General features: G+C 45.1%; 1 protein-coding gene across 3 annotated transcripts in view; it reads right to left on the bottom strand.

Moving 5' to 3' along the window:
* The window catches only part of SPINT2 (serine peptidase inhibitor, Kunitz type 2), a 28,796-nt gene extending 13,483 nt beyond the window's left edge, over positions 1-15,313 (bottom strand). For all 3 annotated transcript variants that reach the window (XM_072751637.1, XM_072751647.1, XM_026010125.2), the window contains exon 1: positions 14,648-15,313. In XM_072751637.1, the coding sequence (XP_072607738.1) occupies positions 14,648-14,753 (106 nt within the window). In that variant the 5' untranslated portion in view covers positions 14,754-15,313. The remainder of the gene's footprint in view (positions 1-14,647) is intronic.
* Positions 15,314-18,884: the final 3,571 nt, after the last annotated feature.

Here is an 18,884-nt window from a genome sequence, read left to right as displayed (position 1 = left end):
CATTTTGAACATTAGCTATTATAAAATTGCCAAACAGCCTGGCCTTTGTCATGGAAAACAGGTTCCTCTGGTTCTAAAGTCACTAGAGCTTTGACCAAGACAACAAGCCAATGGCTCACCTTCCCTTCGTGTGCAATTGGATAGAATAACCTGCTGTCACCCACTAACAAGGACATTACAGCAAAGTTAGGCTCCCAGGCACCACCAATCTGATGTAACTCTACAAGCTTAAGAAGACAGTACTAATCATTCTCCAAAAAGCCACTACTGCCTTTAAAATTAAGTCATTTAAATAAGCTATTTCAAATACTTTGAAATATAATTAAGTCATTTGAAAAATTGTCATTTTAATAAACTATTCCAAATATTCTGAAAAGTACAGAAAATACCTTAACACAAGTGTATCTACTACTCAGCTTTATCAAATTCCAACCCTTCATATGCCCCTTAATCCTACCTGCTCTCTCCCCCAAACCAACAGCCACCTTGAGAGCTTGTTCTTTTATTTGGATGTGTTTTTAAACATTTTATTTATTTGAGATAGAGAGCATGGGGGTGGGGGGGGGGTGACGTGCAGAGGGAGAAGCAGGCCCCCAGTGAGTAAGGAGCCCAAAGTGAGGTTCGATCCCAGAAAGGCAGATGCTTAATCGACTGAGCCACCTAGCCAGCCCTTATTTGCGTTTTATATCCACTCAGAGTAAGCTGACTTCTAAAACAAGTGAAAAGAACTTTCCTAGGAGCCTAGCCCTTGATACACTTTTTACTCCCATGGGTCTAAGCACTGAAAAACCCTGACTTCTTGCCTCATTGTCTGCCTTATAAAAGCAAGCCTTGGATCATCTCAGCAGTCTGAAGCCACTCGTGAAATGGTCCTTTCCTCCCATCCATTTGTTTTCCTAGACCAAGCTCAGCAAACTTTTTTTATGGTGGGCCAAATAGTGAACAGACAGTACTTGCTTTACATGATAGTGTGGAAAGCAACAGGAAAAATTTAACTTCCAAGACCTTTAAATTTGTCAAACATTAAAAATCGTGCATTATAAATATACAGAATGGAAAATGGTATAATTAATATTTACTTAGTACAATGTGGCTAACATTAGAAACTTGAGAATTAAGGTGTTTAAATTTCTTTGTAAAAAAAAATTACCAAGAGTAGCTTGAACAATGCTTGTGATGGTCTTTAGCCATATAACTTCTGATATGGAGCAAGCATTATTTTCAATTCACCCTAATGAACTGTCATACATCTTTCTAGGTTTGGATTACCTTCCAACATTTTATCCTTTGCACTTTCAGTGTCACAATTACTCTGAGAGTTGCTTTACTTTTTGCGGAGGTTTTTACCATTACTTCCATTGGAACATCATCTTTTTGTCACCACTTTCATCGTTTTGTTGATAAATGGACTCTCACTTCGGCTTCTCTGATTGTATATCCAGTCTCCTAAATCAAGGCAGTGTCAACATTCCCGAAGTTAGCGAGTTCTTCATCACTCCACTTACATTCCATTGGAATTGTGCTTCCAGCATTACCATTTTTCTCTTTGCTGCACTTTTCATCTTTTTTGGTCAATCCTCTCTATTGATTAACCATTTTTGTAAACTAACACAGGACTATCACTGGGAAACAAGGAGGCAACACAACCACATGCTTCGCTGTGTGAACTGAGTCACAGATGTGCAGTGATGAATCACATAATTTGTGACTGAAGAGCTAATAGCTGAAACTTGTACTTTGACCCAAGTACCCAGAGTTTATACACTGTGGTAACTGAAATATGTGCATGTTGAAAACCACACAAACAAGGTCTGCCTTTATTTCAGGCTTTGTGGATCACCATCTATTCTAACTTTTCAACTGTGTCATTGTAGCACGGAGGCAGCCTTAAGACAAACGTGTAAATGAATGACCATGGCTGTCATTCCAGTAAAACCTTATTTATGGACACTGAAATTTTATTTCATGTAATTTTTACATGTCTTGAAATATTTTTTTCAAACATTAAAAAATGTAAAAAACATACTTAGCTCGCAGGCCATACCCAGGCAGCAACCAACACTTCTTTTTATAAAAACACCGTGTTCAGATTTTCCACTCCTGTCATTATAGAATTCACCAAGTCTTATATGTGGATCAGAAGTTAGGGCATCCCAGGTGGCTCAGCGATTTAGCACCACCTTCGGCCCCAGGGGCCTGATCCTGGAGACCTGGGATCCAGTCCTGGGTGGAGCTCCCTGAATGGAGCCTGCTTCTCCCTCTGCCTGTGTCTCTGCCTCTCTCTCTCTGCTCCCTCTGTGTCTCTCATGGATAAATAAATAAAATCTTAAAAAAAAAAAAAAAAGTTATCAAGTAAACTCCTAGGGTTCACATTTCTTATAACAACACTGACCATGCATTCCACAGGTTTATCCCTTACCAAGAACTCTATAGCACACCCTTCCATCATTAAAAACAGCACTACTCTTTTCTATTAAAGCAACTTAGAATTTTAAGGACAATGGTCAAAGAGAAATTTTGTTAGAATAATCCTCAGACATTTGAAAAATCTTATTTATACATAAAAAAATAAAAGTACCGCTCACTCCTCAGTATCAAAAAGCAAAGAAAGCAGAGTCATTTAATTCAAGTGTTTTTGGAGAATGGGGCAATGATTACCACATCCACAAAGGGCTTGTTCATAGACCCATAACAGCTGAAAATTCACCATCAAGACATCTTGTTTGTGCTAGTTAAGTAACTTGTGAGACATGCAGAAAACGGAATACTTGGCGCTGTTCAAAACGGGCAAATGATGTGTGCTGATATAAGACCTTGGGGGGGGGGGGGTGGTTCACATATTATAATTCCTTTCTAAACTTTTAATTTAGGTAAGTGTATGAATGTACCTTTAATTTAAGGAAAGGGACTGGAGGAGGGAGACAGGCTTTTCCACAGTTTTTCTTTTCCATCTGTATCTTTCAGTACAGGTTGAGTATTCTAATCCTGTAAATGCATTACTTTTGTTTTTTTTAAGGGTCAGCAGTGTTTTTTTCAGGATAGTGGATTATGGTCCCTTCTGTTTAAAATTTTCATTTAAAAAGCTTAAAACTACATGATAAATAAAAATGTGCAGGGACACCTGGGTGGCTCAGCGGTTGAGCATCTGCCCTCGGCTCAGGGCAAGATCTTGGAGTCCCAGAATCGAGTCCCACATCCGACTCCCTGCATGGAGCCTGCCTGTGTCTCTCATGAATAAATAAATAAAATCTTTAAAAAAAGAGAGATTAAAAATATGCTAAATTCTTCAGTATCCTGAGCAGTACTAAGCACTAAGGGTTTGAATAGCTACTAGGGGGGGTCACCATAAAGTGCACCCTCTGGATCAAAAATCACACAGAGTAAAATATTTCAATCACGGGGTGGTGGAAGGGGAGGAGGGCGGAGGGTGGGGGGGATTGGGTGACGGGCACTGACGGGGACACTTGACGGGATGAGCACTGGGTGTTTTTCTGTATGTTGGTAAATTGAACACCAATAAAAATTAATTTATTAAAAAAAAATATTTCAATCACATCAGAAATTCAAAGGACTTGTAAGCCAACCTAAGGTACAAGGAAATGACCAAAGGCTCTGGCATAGGGGAGTGACACATACAGAAAAGTCATTTAGCAAAAGCGTGCAGGACAGATCCTCATTCTGATAAAGGAGCCTATGTGTACAGGAATCCCTGGCTGCCTCTTATGAGCCCACTGTCTTACCTAGGGGCTGTTTCCTAACCTTCCTATGCCCATTTCCTCACTCATAACATGGGAACCTAACAATAAAACTGGCAAATATATAAACTCCATAGTCTTTAATTCAGCAAGCCACATATTTACTGATTTAGAGCTGGCTGGATTAAGAAAAAAAGTCATGCAGATTTTAGAAGCTTGAAGTATGTAAATTGGAAAAATCTTGGAAGACTCAGGAAGATAAGGCAAAACTCTGATTATGGATCCAACATTTGGCAACTTTCTTCAAATAATTGGTCTTTGACCTGGGTCCCTAACACAAGAGCTAAGAGCCTGGGAATCTCTGGAGTGATAATGAGATTATTAGTGGCTGGGCAGCCCCTAGATAGCTTCAGGATGGGGGCTGGATGCCATAAAGAAAGGAAAGATGAAAAGGTTGGAATTTTCAATCCCACCCCCATCCTCCAAGAAGGAGAGCGGGATGAGAGTTTGAGCTAGTAACTTCCAAAAAAAAAGCCCAACCGAAGGAGTTAAGAAAGACGGGCTGATGAACACATCATGTACAAGGGGGGTATCTTACCCTAAACTCCACGAGGACAGAAGCTTCTGTGCTGGGGACCCTCCCAGACTTCACTCTATCTTCATCTGGCTGTTCACTGGGATCCTTTATAATACACTGGTAAATGAATCTCCCTGAGTTCTGTGAGCCATTCTAGCAATTATTAAATCCAAGGGGGTTGTAGCAACCCTTGATTTATAGTAGGTCAGAAGTACATGTAACAGAGATGCCTGGGTGGCTGGGTGTCTGCCTTTGGCTCAGGGTGTGATCCTGGGGTCCCGGGATCGAGTCCGACTTTGGGCTTCCTGCATGGAGCTTGCTTTTTCCCTCTGCCTGTGTTCTCTGCTTCTCTGTGTCTCTCATGAATAAATAAATATTTAAAAAAAAAAAAAAAAAGGAAGTACAGGTGACAACCTGGGACTTTCACCTGACTGTGGGGGAGGGACACTCTTGTGGGACAGAGCTGGTAACCTATGGGGTCCATGCTATTCCAGGGAGTTGGTGTCAGAAGTGAGTTAAATGGGTGTCCACTGAGAACTGCTTGATTGTGGAAAAGTCCATTCAGCTGGTGTCAGAAATATTCTGTAGTAACAGAGTTTTCTCTTTAAAATCCATTTAATTTAGGGGCACCTGGGTAGCTCAGTGGTTGGGTGCCTTTGGTTCAGGTCAAGATCCTGGGGTCCTGGGATCAAGTCAAGTCCCGAATCAGGCTCTGTATGGGGAGCCTGTTTCTCCCTCTGCCTATGTCTCTGCATCTCTCTGTGAGTCTCTCATGAATAAATAAAATCTTTAAAAATAATAATAAAATAAGTTTGGTAATAAAAGCTGAGAATGTTAGCAAGAGAACTGTCTTGAGGACATAAATATAACTCAGCCCAAGTTGAAGTGAGGGTCTCTCGTGTGATTTAATACATATTCTGGATCTAATTAGTATAAAAGTGTTTTCTGGCAAGTTTGTTAGCACAAAGTCTCCTTTTATGACATCTAGACTTATGTTGCCTGCTTTGGAATGCACTATTTATTAATCTTGAGGCTGTCCTGACAATGACTTGTCTGAGAAAGGGCACTTGAATTCACTGTTAATAAAGCAAGGAGATTAGTCAGCTTTTCCTCCATAGGCCCCACTGAGGTAAATTCTGGGGGCATGTACAGATGCAGTTCTTTTTTTTTTAAGATTTTATTTTTTTATTTTATTTTATTTATTTTTATTTATTTTTAATTTTTATTTACTTATGATAGGCACACAGTGAGAGAGAGAGAGGCAGAGACACAGGCAGAGGGAGAAGCAGGCTCCATGCACCGGGAGACGTGGGATTCGATCCCGGATCTCCAGGATTGTGCCCTGGGCCAAAGGCAAGCGCTAAACCGCTGAGCCACCCAGGGATCCCAGATTTTATTTATTTATTCATGAGAGACAGAGAGAGAGAGAGAGAGACAGACAGACAGACAGAGACAGGCAGAGGGAGAAGCAGGCTCCATGCAGGGAGCCCAATGTGAGACTCAATTCCAAGTCTCCAGGATCACGCCCTGGGCCAAAGGCAGGCACTAAACCACTGAGCCACCCGGGGATCCCTACAGATGCATTTCTCAAAAACAACTCAAATGGGAGGGATTTCTTTGACACACAGACCAATAACATAAGAAGGCTATGAAGATTAAATGAGTTTTGTATTCCATTATAAGCCCTTAAAACATGTGGCACAAAGTTTTGAATAAACAGTAGATAATATATTTTTATGAGGCCAGTGAGAATGAAGGTAAAAAGGACGCCACAGTTCACTAGAAAGTCCAACTGAATATGCTGACAGGACACAGGGGATATGGAAAACCACCAAGTACAACCTCAAGTCCAAGCTGATCAAACCAATTCAACCATCACTCCTCCCTTTTCTGCTGTGTGACCATTTACCGAGCCTAAAGTGACACCTTTCCTTATCTTCACCCAGAGTAAGACAATGGCAAACTATCACACAGATCAAAGTTCAGCAACCCCACATTATCCTGAGATAACAGTCCACAGCCTGAGGAAAACAAGAAAGAATATGCTCTGGTAACCCATTCAGACCTTCAAGTATCTTTTCACCAAAGAATGGGAGAATCTTTTAAGAAGTTCTGTATGAAGAGGTCCTGAATATTAGGGAGGTACTCAGAGCTGTTTTTTTTTTTAAAGATTATTTATTTATTTATTCAAGAGAGACACACACACACAGAGAAAGAGACAGAGACACAGGCAGAGGGAGAAACAGGCTCCAGGCAGGGAGCAAACATGGGACTCCATCCCAGGTCTCCAGGATCAGGCCCTGGGCTGAAGGCGGCGCTAAACCGCTGAGTCACTGGGGCTGCCCACTCATAGCTGTTTTAATTCCACTATGCCAAATTCCAAAGTTAACATTCACTTTTTGATCAGCCTTATTTCAAAGTGATCTAGAAATCCACCTATCTGCGTTCCACATACTTGACTGCTTCTGTTTTCAATACAGAAAGCTACAACTAACCATCTCCTCTAGGTTTGGGTGCTTGGAAGTTGTCATTATTAGGATAAGTAATTCAGAAACTTTAAAATAACTTTAGGTACTTATGAGGAAAGAATGACAAATGACATTATCCAATGTCAAATCCAATGACTTGCAATGACAAATCCAACCTAATATAAGACTCATAATATTTTGTTTTAGATATAAAGCCTTGGCATTTTTAAAAAAGATTTATTTATTCATGAGAGACACAGAGAGGCAGAGACATTGACTGAGGGAAAAGCAGGCTTCCCATAGGGAGCCTGATACGGGACTCAATCTTGGTTCCTGTGAGCCAAAGGCAGATGCTCAACCGCTGAGCCACCCAGGTGTCCCAAAACCTTGGCATTTTAGATATAAAATATTTAGATATAAAAGTTCACATTTTATAAGCCACTATCACAATGCAAACCACCACTCCTACCCACTGTCACCTCACATTCATCAAACAGGGCTATAAATTCTACCCTCAGCTAAATTTCTTTCTTTCTTTCTTTTTTTTTTTTTTCCAGCTAAATTTCTAACTAGAATCACAGTAGCTCATCTGAATAACTTGGAAGGAAACAGTTTCAGTGTCTCTCATGGGACTGCCTGTTAATTTACATTCAGGGATTCTTTTTTTTTTTCTTTAAGATTTTTATTTATTTATTTGAGAGACAGAGACAGCACAAGTGGGAGGGAGGAGCAGGCTCCCCCACCGAGCAGGCAGCCCAATGTGGGGCTCAATCCCAGAGTCCTGGGATCATGACCTGGGCCATAGGCAGAGACTGAGAGACATTCAGGCACCCCTCATATTTAGGGCAGAGACTGAGAGACATTCAGGCACCCCTCATATTTAGGGACTCTTTACCTTTTCTGAATCATGGGCCATTTTCACAAATTGATGAAAGCTAATGAACCTTCTCCCACAAATAGTATTTCTCAAAATTTCATTATCATTCCTCTAAGAGGAACCTTTTAAGATATGTTTTTCCTTTTCTTTTTTCTTAAAGATTTTATTTATTTATTCATGAAGAGACAGAGAGAGAGAGACAGAGAGAGAGAGAGAGAGAGAGAGGCAGAGACACAGGCTGAGGGAGATGCAGGCTCCATGCAGGGAGCCCGACATGGGACTTGATTCCGGATCTCCAGGATCAGGCCCTGGGCTGAAGGCGGCACTAAACCGCTGAGCCACCAGGGCTGCCCTAGACATGTTTTTCTTAATCATCCCATTAAATTTCGATACCACATACATACTATATATTTATGCGGAGCGGCCTTTTGAAAGGTCACAAACTGGGCACCTAGGTAGCTCAGTCAGTTAAGCATCTGCCTTCAGCTCAGGTCTTGATCTCAGGGTCCTGGGATCGAGTCCCCATGTCCAGGCTTCCTGCTCAGCAGGGAGTCTGCTTCTCCCTCTGCCCCTCCCCCTTCCCCTTGCTCTTGCTTTCTCTCTCAAATAAATAAAATACAACTTAAAAAAGGTCACAAACTATGATAACACCTAATATTTTTTACCCCCTTAAGAGCATGCCCTAGATTCTAAATGACAGACCCAGGGAAAAAGACAAAAAAATATGACGTATGAACTCAAGGAGTTCAGAAACCACTGACCCAGGACCCTGCTGGGTGAGAGCCATCTAAAAACATCAGTGTGTAAAACAACAGCTAAAATTTTGCCCTCCTTTTTTTTTTTTTCTGCCCTCCTTCTAAAGTGGTTTTCCAATCATGAAAAATGTACTTCAAATAATTCCAAAGTAACTAAACTCTAAAGTTACTGGACTCCTTTGGGATGCCTGGGTGGCTCAGCAGTTCAGTGTCTGCCTTAGGCTCAAGGCGTGATCCCGGAGTCCCAGGGTGGAGTCCCATGTCAGGCTCCTTGCATGGAGCCTGCTTCTCCCTCTGCCTGTTTCTGCTTCTGTCATGAATAAATAAAATCTTTAATAAATAAATAAATAAAGTTCATAAACAAATAAAGTTACTGGACCTCAGCATCCATGTTCCAGCATTCATTTCCAGTTTTCAAAAAGATGTCAGAAACATTACATGAAATGACATTTGTGACCAGGACTGCAAAAAGATACCCATAATCCTCACGCTAGTGCTTCTGGGGTCCCTGTGAAAACCGCATTAGTCATGTGACCAGTAGGCCACCAAGACTTCCTGGGGTCGATGAAGTCCCCTCAGTGTGACCCCTTCAGGATTCTCTCCCCTCTAACATGAATCTCAAGCTACCTCATCACTTATTTGGCCTCAGCACATGGCAGAGGCCTGGCCAATTACCTCAAGACAAGTGTGAGAATTGCAAATGACTCTGGGGATGGAAAAACTGAGAAGTGCATGGGGAGCTGAGTGAAAGAGGAGAAGTTTGCTTTCTACACCACAGGCTGAGCTCTCAAATGCTGACCAAGGCAAAGGAATGTTTCAGTGGACCTGAAAGTGAGGCCCTCAATTTTATTTTTTTAATTTTTTTTTAATTTTTATTTATTTATGATAGTCACACACACAGAGAGAGAGAGAGAGAGGCAGAGACACAGGCAGAGGGAGAAGCAGGCTCCATGCACCGGGAGCCCGACGTGGGACTCAATCCCGGTCTCCAGGATCGCGCCCTGGGCCAAAGGCAGGCGTCAAACCGCTGCGCCACCCGGGGATCCCAAGGCCCTCAATTTTAAAGAGTGTCACCATTTGAGCCTCAAAGGCCGTATTTTCAGTAGTAAGCACACCAAGCCTTACTTTTCTTAAGGTACTCATCACCAGATATCTATTCATTGCTCATTTATTTATTGTACTGTTGTCCTTTCATTACAAGGCAGCTGCCAAGGATCAGGAAGTCATTGGTTTTGTTCAGTTCTCTGATTCCTGGGCCTAACACTGTACCTGGCACGGGGTAGGTGTTCAATAAAAATGTATTGAATAAATAAGTGAATAAATATTTCAAACTATATGGGAACCAAACTGTTTTGACTGCAAGCAAAAAAAGTGGCAGGAATACTAGAAGACACTAGGGGCACCTGGGCAGCTCAGTTGGTTGAGTGTCACATTCTTAGTTTGGTGGTGATCTCATGGGTGGTGGGATGGAGCCCTATAGTGTCCAGGTGGGGGTGGGGCCTCAAGCTCAGCAGAATCTGTCTGAAGATTCTGTCCATCAGCCCTTCCCCCCACTCAGGTGCATGCATGATCTCTCCCAAATAAATAAATCAATCTTAAAAAAAAAAAAAAAAGAATACTTGAAGATGCTACTTTGGAGAACGCTGAGCTGATCACCAACACCAACTGCACTTTAGTTCTTTGTCCTATCTCTGACCAGTTTATATTATAACCATCTATGGGTGTTAAGAGAAGAGAAAGGAGTGGTGCTGAAGAACATGCTTACTGGAGAAGTGCTGGAAAGTTTGTCCTAGAGTCAAAGTTCTGGGGGAGACTGTAATCAACCCAAGAGGTTGATGGAAACTGAAGATCACTTGAAAGTGCAATGGAGGCTCTAACATGAAGGCTGCTGCACTTTTCTCCAGTGGAAAGTCCCAAGAACAATCAACAAAGAACTATGAGCCCAGTAACCATTAACGCCAATTCTGCTGCCCAAGGTCAGGCATAAAGTTATTGCCAGCAGGAACTACACTTAAACTTCCCAAAGGAATTTCTGAAGTTTTATTCTGAAAAAGAATACACAGTTGACCTTCGTACTGATGATTTTAATAACATTTTCTTTTCTCTAGCTTATTGTAATACAGTATTTAATACACGTAACATACAAAATATGTGTTAATTGTGTTATTGGTAAGGCTTCTAGTCAACAGCAGGCTATCAGGAGATTAAATTTCAGAGGAATCAAAAGTTACCTGTGAATTTTCAACTGCACAGACGTGCCCCTGATCCCCATGTTGTTCAAGGGCCAACTGTATTACCTGCCCTTGTACTGAAATTAAAATTACATATATTGTGGCATTCCAAATTACAAGACTTATCCACCCAGGGAAGAGATTAAAAAAAAAAAAAATCACACACATTTGTGGCCACCTGATAAGGGCTTTTCCCTCCCTAACAGCAATGATACACACACCTGTCCCTACACCATACAATTTATAAAGAGCCGTTATGTTTTCTCTACCTCCATTTACTAAATACGGCATATTCTTAAGATGTGTGGGGATGGGGGTCACAACTCAAATGCTTAGAGATAAGGTGGGCAGGCCAAGTGCATAAAGACTGAGGGAGAGCAGTATATGTCATTTCCAAAAGTTATGGGTGCTATGTGGGAACACTGCCCTGATGCCACTGACTTTCACATTTTTCATGCAGAGCCCTAGCCAAATTTTTCCATTAAAAAAAAATCTCAGGCAGCCTGGGTGGCTCAGCGGTTTAGCGCTGCCTTCAGTCCAGGGTGTGATCCTGGAGTCCTGGGATCGAGTCCCACGTCGGGCTCCCTGCATGGAGCCTGCTTCTCCCTCTGCCTGTGTCTCTGCCCCTCTATCTCTGTCTTTCATGAATAAATAAATAAATAAAAATCTATTAAAAAAAAAAAGTCTGTTTGAGGCTTCTTGGGCCAGTTTATACTATGTCTGCTTTCCATGGCAGACTCCCTGAATGCTAGCCAACACCCAGGGCACCATCAGCTTTCCCCCACCTCCACGGGTCTGGTTTCAGGACACCCTTTGTCCAGACCCCACATGTCCACTACAGCCCACACCCCTTCCTATCTGCCCTCCAACACCTAGTATCTGCCCAACATTGTCAGTCTTGAAACCACGTAACTCTCCTATCATTTGCTTATCACATCAACCCCAGACTCCTGAATTATCCGCCTCATCCCCATATACACCCTATTTTGTTCCCATCTCTCTTCCCCCTAACTTCTGGGGCTTGGAACTTAGCAACTACGTTAAACAAAATCTCTCATTTCCTCAGTCTCTTCTCTGAACATTCTTGTCACTTTCTTACTCCTGTTCTCCCTTGAGGACATGCCTTCTCTTGTGCCCTTCCAAAAAGGTAGGTCTCCTTGCTCCTGGTGCTGCTTCTACACCTGCCCTCTCAAAACCCAGCTATTAATCTCATCATCAAAGTAGATTGTACCCCACCTTGTGCATCATCTCCTAGCCTCATTTCATGACTCATGCTGCCTCTCTCATCGTTCTCAGTGATTTCCATACCCAGGTGGGTGACCCTCGGACCATCCTTGGCCTCTTGGGTTCCTAGATCTCTTCTCCAACAATTTGGTCTTCCCCTCAGCCTCTCCCCCCAATGGTTATGCCTAGACCTTGTCTCAGTAAGCACAGCCTCTTGGAATCTCAGCTTCATGCATCTCACTCACTGTGCACTGTATCCTGTCTTTCTATTCATTCTCTCCAAAACCTTAACTCCAACAATTCACTGACCCTACACCTTTCCTCTACCCCTCAGTGCCCTCAGTCTTCACACAGATTAAATTCCTTGACCAACCATTATGATCACCCCCTCACACATTCACTACACACCTTCTCACTTCACCATACTCATCTAGTGGCATCTATGCAGTTGCAATGTGGCTGGAGAAACATGTCGCTCTTAGTGGAAAACCTCGCTTCCTGAGAAAAATAAGGGCAATAAGGGGTGAAAAGAAATCAAAACTACTTCCCGCCTCAAATTCAACTACTGAAAGCTTTCAAACAAACAGAACTTCAGATAAGCAAGGTCATTAGTTCACAAAACCAGGCAAGAATACTTCTGAAAGGTCAGGAGGTCCAGCCAGCTGCAGCAACCAGAAAGGCCATTAGGAAAAGAGAGAGCCTCTGAAGCCAGACAACTGACTTTCTCAAAGAGTATCGCGTGACCCAAGGCAAGACCACTGCTCCAGGTTGTTTCAAGGATTAAAAACACATTGGCGCTCAGAGTAAGCAGTTGAGGTTAACCCTAAACTCAGTTTTGATAAAGTCCCAGGCCAGGTAACTGGAAAGCACATCCTAACATAATCACATTATTGGAAAAAACTCCAGAAGAGCTGTCGAGTTCTGGTTTAGACTGTAAGAATGACCACTGCACCCTTGATTACTTGACCTACAGAGCTGATCCTCTCCCCCATTGACCCCTGACATGCCCATTAGCTCATTTTTCTTCTCTGCCTCAGGTATGGGGAAATTAACAGCCTTCGGAAGCCACCACAGGTGATGACTTGGTGTCTACACATCCTGCTTTCTCTCCACCCCAAATGCCAGCCTACGAAGCCACCTGGCTCCTGCCTACTTCTCCCCCCTCACATCCTCCTCCAATTCTCTCCCCACCCTGACTCCTGCTCCAGTGTGATAGTTGTCTTTTCCTTTTTTTTTTTTTTTAAGATTTTATTTATTCATGAGAGAGAGAGAAAGAGGCAGAGACACAAGCAGGGAGAGAAGCAGGCTCCGATGCCGGACTCCATCCCAGAACTCCGGGATCCCGCCCTGAGCCAAAGGCAGATAGATTTTCAACCTCCTGAGCCACCCAGGCGTCTGTCTTTTCCTTGAACACCATCAGGCTTGCTCCAACCTCAAAGCCTTTTACTCCATTACCTCCAACTGGACTCTCACCCACCAGGTCTTTGTGTGCCTGCTACCTCCTGGTTCTTGTTAGGGCTCAAGAGGTCACCCTCCTCAGAGACCTCTCCTGACCACCTGAGCTAAAGCCGCCCCATCATCTTACATCACATTGTTTGTGGACTTCACCCTGTTCATTTACTTCTTAGTAATTTAATCCTGTGGGGACTGCTCCTTATCTTAATGTTTACTCACTGTCTCTGTCTTCCCACTAGAATATAAGCTCTTTAAGCGCAGGGACCTGGCATGTCTGAGTCACAGCTGTTATCACCGGTGCCAGGACCATCCCTGACACATAACAGGGACTCAATACGTTTTGCTGAATCAATGAATTCTTCTTTGAAAAGAGGGTTTTCTTTCTTTCTTTCTTTCTTTTTTTTTTTCAAATCCTGGCTGTGCTTGTCCAAAGCAGTTGAGGTTAGAACATTTATTCAAAAAGGCCTTCCCAGGCCAAACTTTGCACAGAATGTAGAGAGCCTTATATTCTCCACCAACCTGTAAGGATCAGTTCCATGAACCCAACCCCTGCTTCTCAATGCCAATACTCTTCTTATACCAAGGGGTCCCCATTTTTTTTTTAAGATTTTACCTATTTATTCATGAGAGACACACAGAGAGGCGCAGAGACACAGGCAGACGGAGAAGCAGGCTCCATGCATGGAGCCTGATGGGGGACTCGATCACACCCTGGGCCAAAGGCAGACGCTCAACCACTGAGCCACCCAGGTGCCCCAGGGCCCTCACTCTTGCACCTTGGCAAAGTTTCTCCCCTCCAATGCTTTTGTTCTTCTCCCTTTGGATTTCACGGAGAAACACCTTTCCATTTGGAGGCGCTCTACCGCAACTGAACCAGATAAGATCTCTCGGGAGGCTGTGGTCCAACTTCCAAAGAGGTGGGCGTGAGGGGTTCTTCCCAGAAGCCAGAGCTGCCTCAGCGTCACCTGATCCAACACCCACCCTCTCAGGCCTGGCCTCCCAGGGCCCTCCGGGGCAGCAGGAGGCTGCTGTTCTGTCGGGCCTCTCCCCCACTTCCTGCCACAGGAAGGGCCAAAGCCACTCCTCTTCGGTCAATAATCCGAAGTCTCCTCCCTTACCCGCAGGAAACTTTCCTGCCCCTGGCTCGGCCGCCCGTCCTCATTCCCGGGGCCCCCCAAACCTCTTCCCCAGGCTCCACCTCCCAGAGCCCGCCCCGCCACACCCCCTGAGCTTCACCGGGCCGCCCCCAACTCCCTCCCGCCCACCCGCCCGGTTCAGCCCCGGCCCGAGGCCCCCCGCGCTCCTACTTCGCCCCCGCCCGGCCTTCCACGCCTCCCCGGGGACCCGCCCCGGGCCGGCCCTCACCGTGGACGCCACGTTCTCCGTCGGCCGCCTCAGCCCGGAAGAGCAGCAGCGAGGCCAGCAGGGCGAGGAGCGCCCCGCACCGCCCCGGCCCACAGAGCTGCGCCATGACGGGCTCCACCCGGCAGCGCAGGCGAAGCGTCGAGCCGCGGGCCGTTAGGGTCTCGCGATCGGGGGCGGGAAGACCCTTGGCGCGCACGCGCGCTGGAGAGCCTCGCGTTCAGGTGCGGGCGCTCGCGGAGGGGCCGCGCGGTGCGGCGGCGGCCGGAGTCTTCCGCGGCCCTTCGGCGGGCTGACGGTCGCCCTCCCACGCCCGCGCGGCTTCTGTCCGCCCCCGCACTCGCCCCTTGCCCCAGGCGCGACACTCAGCGACCTTCTCACCCTTCGGAGCCCCGCCGCACCTCGAAACGCTCGGTGGGCGCCAGAGCCAATGGCGGCCGCCTCCGAGCAGCTCGCGAAGGTGCAGGTCGGTGAGGGGGCGGGGCGCACCTGGCGAGGCGGGGCGCGCAGGCGCAGGGAGCCGCACCTGAGCGGCGGGCCTCCCGGCGCACCTGGGCTGGCCCGGGGGTGGGCGGGGCCTGCATTGTCCCGCCCGCGGTAGCTCCTAGCCCTCGGGGAGGCGCAAGCCCGCGGAGCCCTGGGGCTCGAGCTACCGTGCGCCGGGGCCGCGTGATGTCCCCGCACCTTCACTCTTGGGCCGGGCCTCGGGGTGGCGGGAGAGGGCACGGGACGCTCTTCCGCGGCTCCTGAGATTGTGACGATGAAGCTCGCTTATTTCTGCCCTCCTTTGAGGGTGAGCGATTTATTAAATTCACCGTTCACTGACCGCCTGCCAGGCGCGTTACTGGAAACCCAGCGGTGACCCCGCCAGACTAGGCCCTTCCTCACCAGACAGGAACAGCCGAGCGTAATGACTGATGATGGAAGCATAGGACAGAGTGATTAAAATGATTGGGGGGGGGGGGGGATCCCTGGGTGGCGCAGCGGTTTGGTGCCTGCCTTCGGCCCAGGACGTGATCCTGGGGTCCCGGGATGGAGTCCCACGTCGGGTTCCCTGCATGGAGCCTGCCTCTCCCTCTGCCTGTGTCTCCGCCTCTCTCTCTGTATCTCATGAATAAGTAAATAAAATATTTTTTAAAAATGATTGGGGATGTGACAGGGAAGCGCAGACTGAATGATCCGGGACTGAGGTGATGGAGTGAGGAGGTGGCTTGGATAATGAACCCTGGAGGATGACAAGGGCTGATGGCCAAACATTCCAAGCATTCGGAATGGCAAATGCAAAAGTCCTCAGGCAAGAAAGGCAACCGTGCCCTCCTGGATTCAGGGCCACTCCCACTATTCAGTCTCCCTTCTGGCATAATAATATGTGAAGAGCTTTAACTGGGTTATCAAAATAGTGTTTAACTGAAGCAAAATTTTGGGCCCTTTATTATTTTTTATTTTATTGTATTTTAAAATTGTATTTATTTATTCATGAGAGACACACAGAGAGAGGCAGAGACACAGGCAGAGGGAGGAGCAGGCTCCCTGTAGGGAGCCGGATGTGGAACTTAATCCCAGGACCCGGGGATCATGCTCTGTGCCAAACGCAGACGCAGACGCTCAACCGCAGAGCCACCCAGTCGTCCCTACTTTTTTAAAGATATTATTTAGGGGCGCCTGGGGGGCTTCAGATGGTTAAGTGTCTGCCTTCCAGCTGCGGTGATGATCTCCAGGTCCTGAGAACTATCCCATGTAGGGCTCCCAGCTCAGTGGGGAGTCTACTTCTCCCTCTCCCTCTGCCTCTCCCCCTGCTTGTGCACTCTCTCTCTGTCTGTCTCTCTCTCTCAAATGAATAAATTAAAAAATCTTAAAAAAAAAAAAAAAATAGGGCAGCCCGGGTGGCTCAGCGGTTTGGCTCCGCCTTTGGCCCAGGGGCCTGATCCTGGAGACCCGGGATTGAGTCCTACCTCGGGCTCTCTGTATGGACACTGCTTCTCCCTCTGCCTGTGTCTCTGCCTCTCTCTCTCTCTCTCTCTCTCTCTCTGTGTGTGTCTCATGAACAAATAAAATCTTAAAATAAATAAAAGATTTTATTTTTAAGTAATCTCTACACCGGCACGAACTCAACAACCTTAGAAGTCATGTACTATTACCAACTAAGCCAACTAAGCATCCTCACCATTTTCTTTATTTAAAAAATATTGTGTGGGGGGGTACGTCTGGGTGGCTCAGCGGTTGAGTGTCTGCCTTTGGCTCAGGTTGTGATTCCAGGGACCTGGAATCAAGTCCTGCATCGGGCTCCCTGCGTGGAGCCTGCTTCTCCCTCTGCCTATGTCTCTGCCTCTGTGTGTGTGTGTCTCATGAATAAATAAATCTTTAAAAATATATATGTTTTTTCCTCCACCATCTTCTTTAATCTTGCAGTGAGGTCCAAAGACTCAGGTCAAGAATCTGAATGTGAGAAAGATCTCTCCAGCACCTGAATCCTACCCTATTCCAATAAGCTGGGCTTGAGCTGAAAGACAGTACTGTGGTGAGAGTTGTGGCTGCAGAGGAGTCACAGGTCCATTCATTGCTTCATGCATCTATCTGTTCATTCAGCATATATATTGAGCACCCACTATGAGCTAGGTACTGTTGTAAATGCTGGGGAAGAAACAACAGTGAACAAAGCAAAAGTCTGCCCTGTTGGAACTCACTTTGTAATGGGAACAGTGGTAGAACTAGCATATTTCACAGCTGGAGGGGTAACTTTTTTATGCTTCCTCCTCTCTACCAGAAAATTATTTTCAATAACAATCACGTAGGAATCATTTTTTGTTTGTTCTTTAGTCATAAAATTAACAATTGAAAATAAACAAAATTTATTACTCAATTCAGTAATTTCATGTGTGAATGAAAATTTCACTTACCAGAAAAAAACCCACAAAAAACACAAAACAAACTACATCTCATAGTTCATACCCTGATTCACTATTTTATTTTATTTTTAAGATTTTATTTATTTATGATAGACATAGAGAGAGAGAGAGAGAAGCAGAGACACAGGCAGAGGGAGAGGCTGGGACTTGATACCGGGACTCCAGGATCAGGCCCTGGGCCAAAGGCAGGCGCTAAACCGCTGAGCCACCCAGGGATCCCCTGATTCACTATTTTAAACAAAAATTCAAAAAAAAATATGTAGGGTGGCTGAATAGTTTATCTTTACAATCATTGTGCTATCATTTTAATTTCTAATCTATTACTTAAATGCAAGAATATATGGAATCACAGAGATTGGAGATTCAAACTGCACAAGCCCAAGTTATTCCAAATTATTATGAACTTATTTTCAAAATGAACACATACAGCTGAGTCTTCATACATCAGAGGTCAACTGTACACTTGGGAGTTCTCTATATTAACTTCCCTAGGATTTTGTGGCAAACATGTTGGGTAGCCCCCATGCACATGGCCTGTGTAATCCCTTCCCCTCAAGTGTGAGCAGGACATGGGACTGCTTCTCATCAATAGAATATGGCAAAGGAGGTTTGTGATTACATTATATAAGACTCCTTAGTGGACTAGAGAGAGAGACTCTCTATTGCTGGCTTTGAATCAAATAAGCTGCCACATAGTAAGGCTTATGGAAAAGGCTACATAGCAAGGAGCTGAGAGCAGCCCCTACTGATAACCAGCAAGAAAATGACTTCATCCTAACAAGGTCAAACAGTTGGAAGCAGATCTTTTCCCATTTGAGCCTCTGGTGAGATGTCTGACACCTGAATTATAGTTTGGGGAGACCCTGGAGCAGACGGCCCAGCTAAACCATGTTTGGCCCAGATCCAGAAACCATGAGATAATAAGTTTTAAGCCACAAAGTTTGTGGTAATTTATTCTGTAGCAATAGAAGACTATTACAAATACAATGTTTACTAAAGGATACAGTAATAAAAATACCTAACTGGAAGCCTATTATTAAAACAACAGGGGAGTCTGGATAGCTCGGTTGGTTGGGTTGGGCAGTGACTTGATTTCAGCTCAGGTCATGATTTCAAATTCCTGAGATCAAGCCCCTGTTGAGCTCTACCCTCAGCCAGCTTTCGGCTTCCCTCCCTCTACCCTTCCCCCCACTCATGTTTTCTCTCTCCCTCTCAAATAAATAAATCTTTAAAATAATAAAAAATAAAATAAAACTCAACAGTAAGTGCATCGATTGCTTATAAGCAGACCAATGAAAGATTTTGGATTATTTTGGAGGATTATTTTATGACTG

Source organism: Vulpes vulpes, chromosome 1 (assembly GCF_048418805.1).
Source record: "Vulpes vulpes isolate BD-2025 chromosome 1, VulVul3, whole genome shotgun sequence".
Classification (NCBI taxonomy): Eukaryota; Metazoa; Chordata; class Mammalia; order Carnivora; family Canidae; genus Vulpes; species Vulpes vulpes.
Note: the sequence above shows the minus strand (reverse complement) of the source record. Positions and strands in the feature narration are given on the sequence as shown.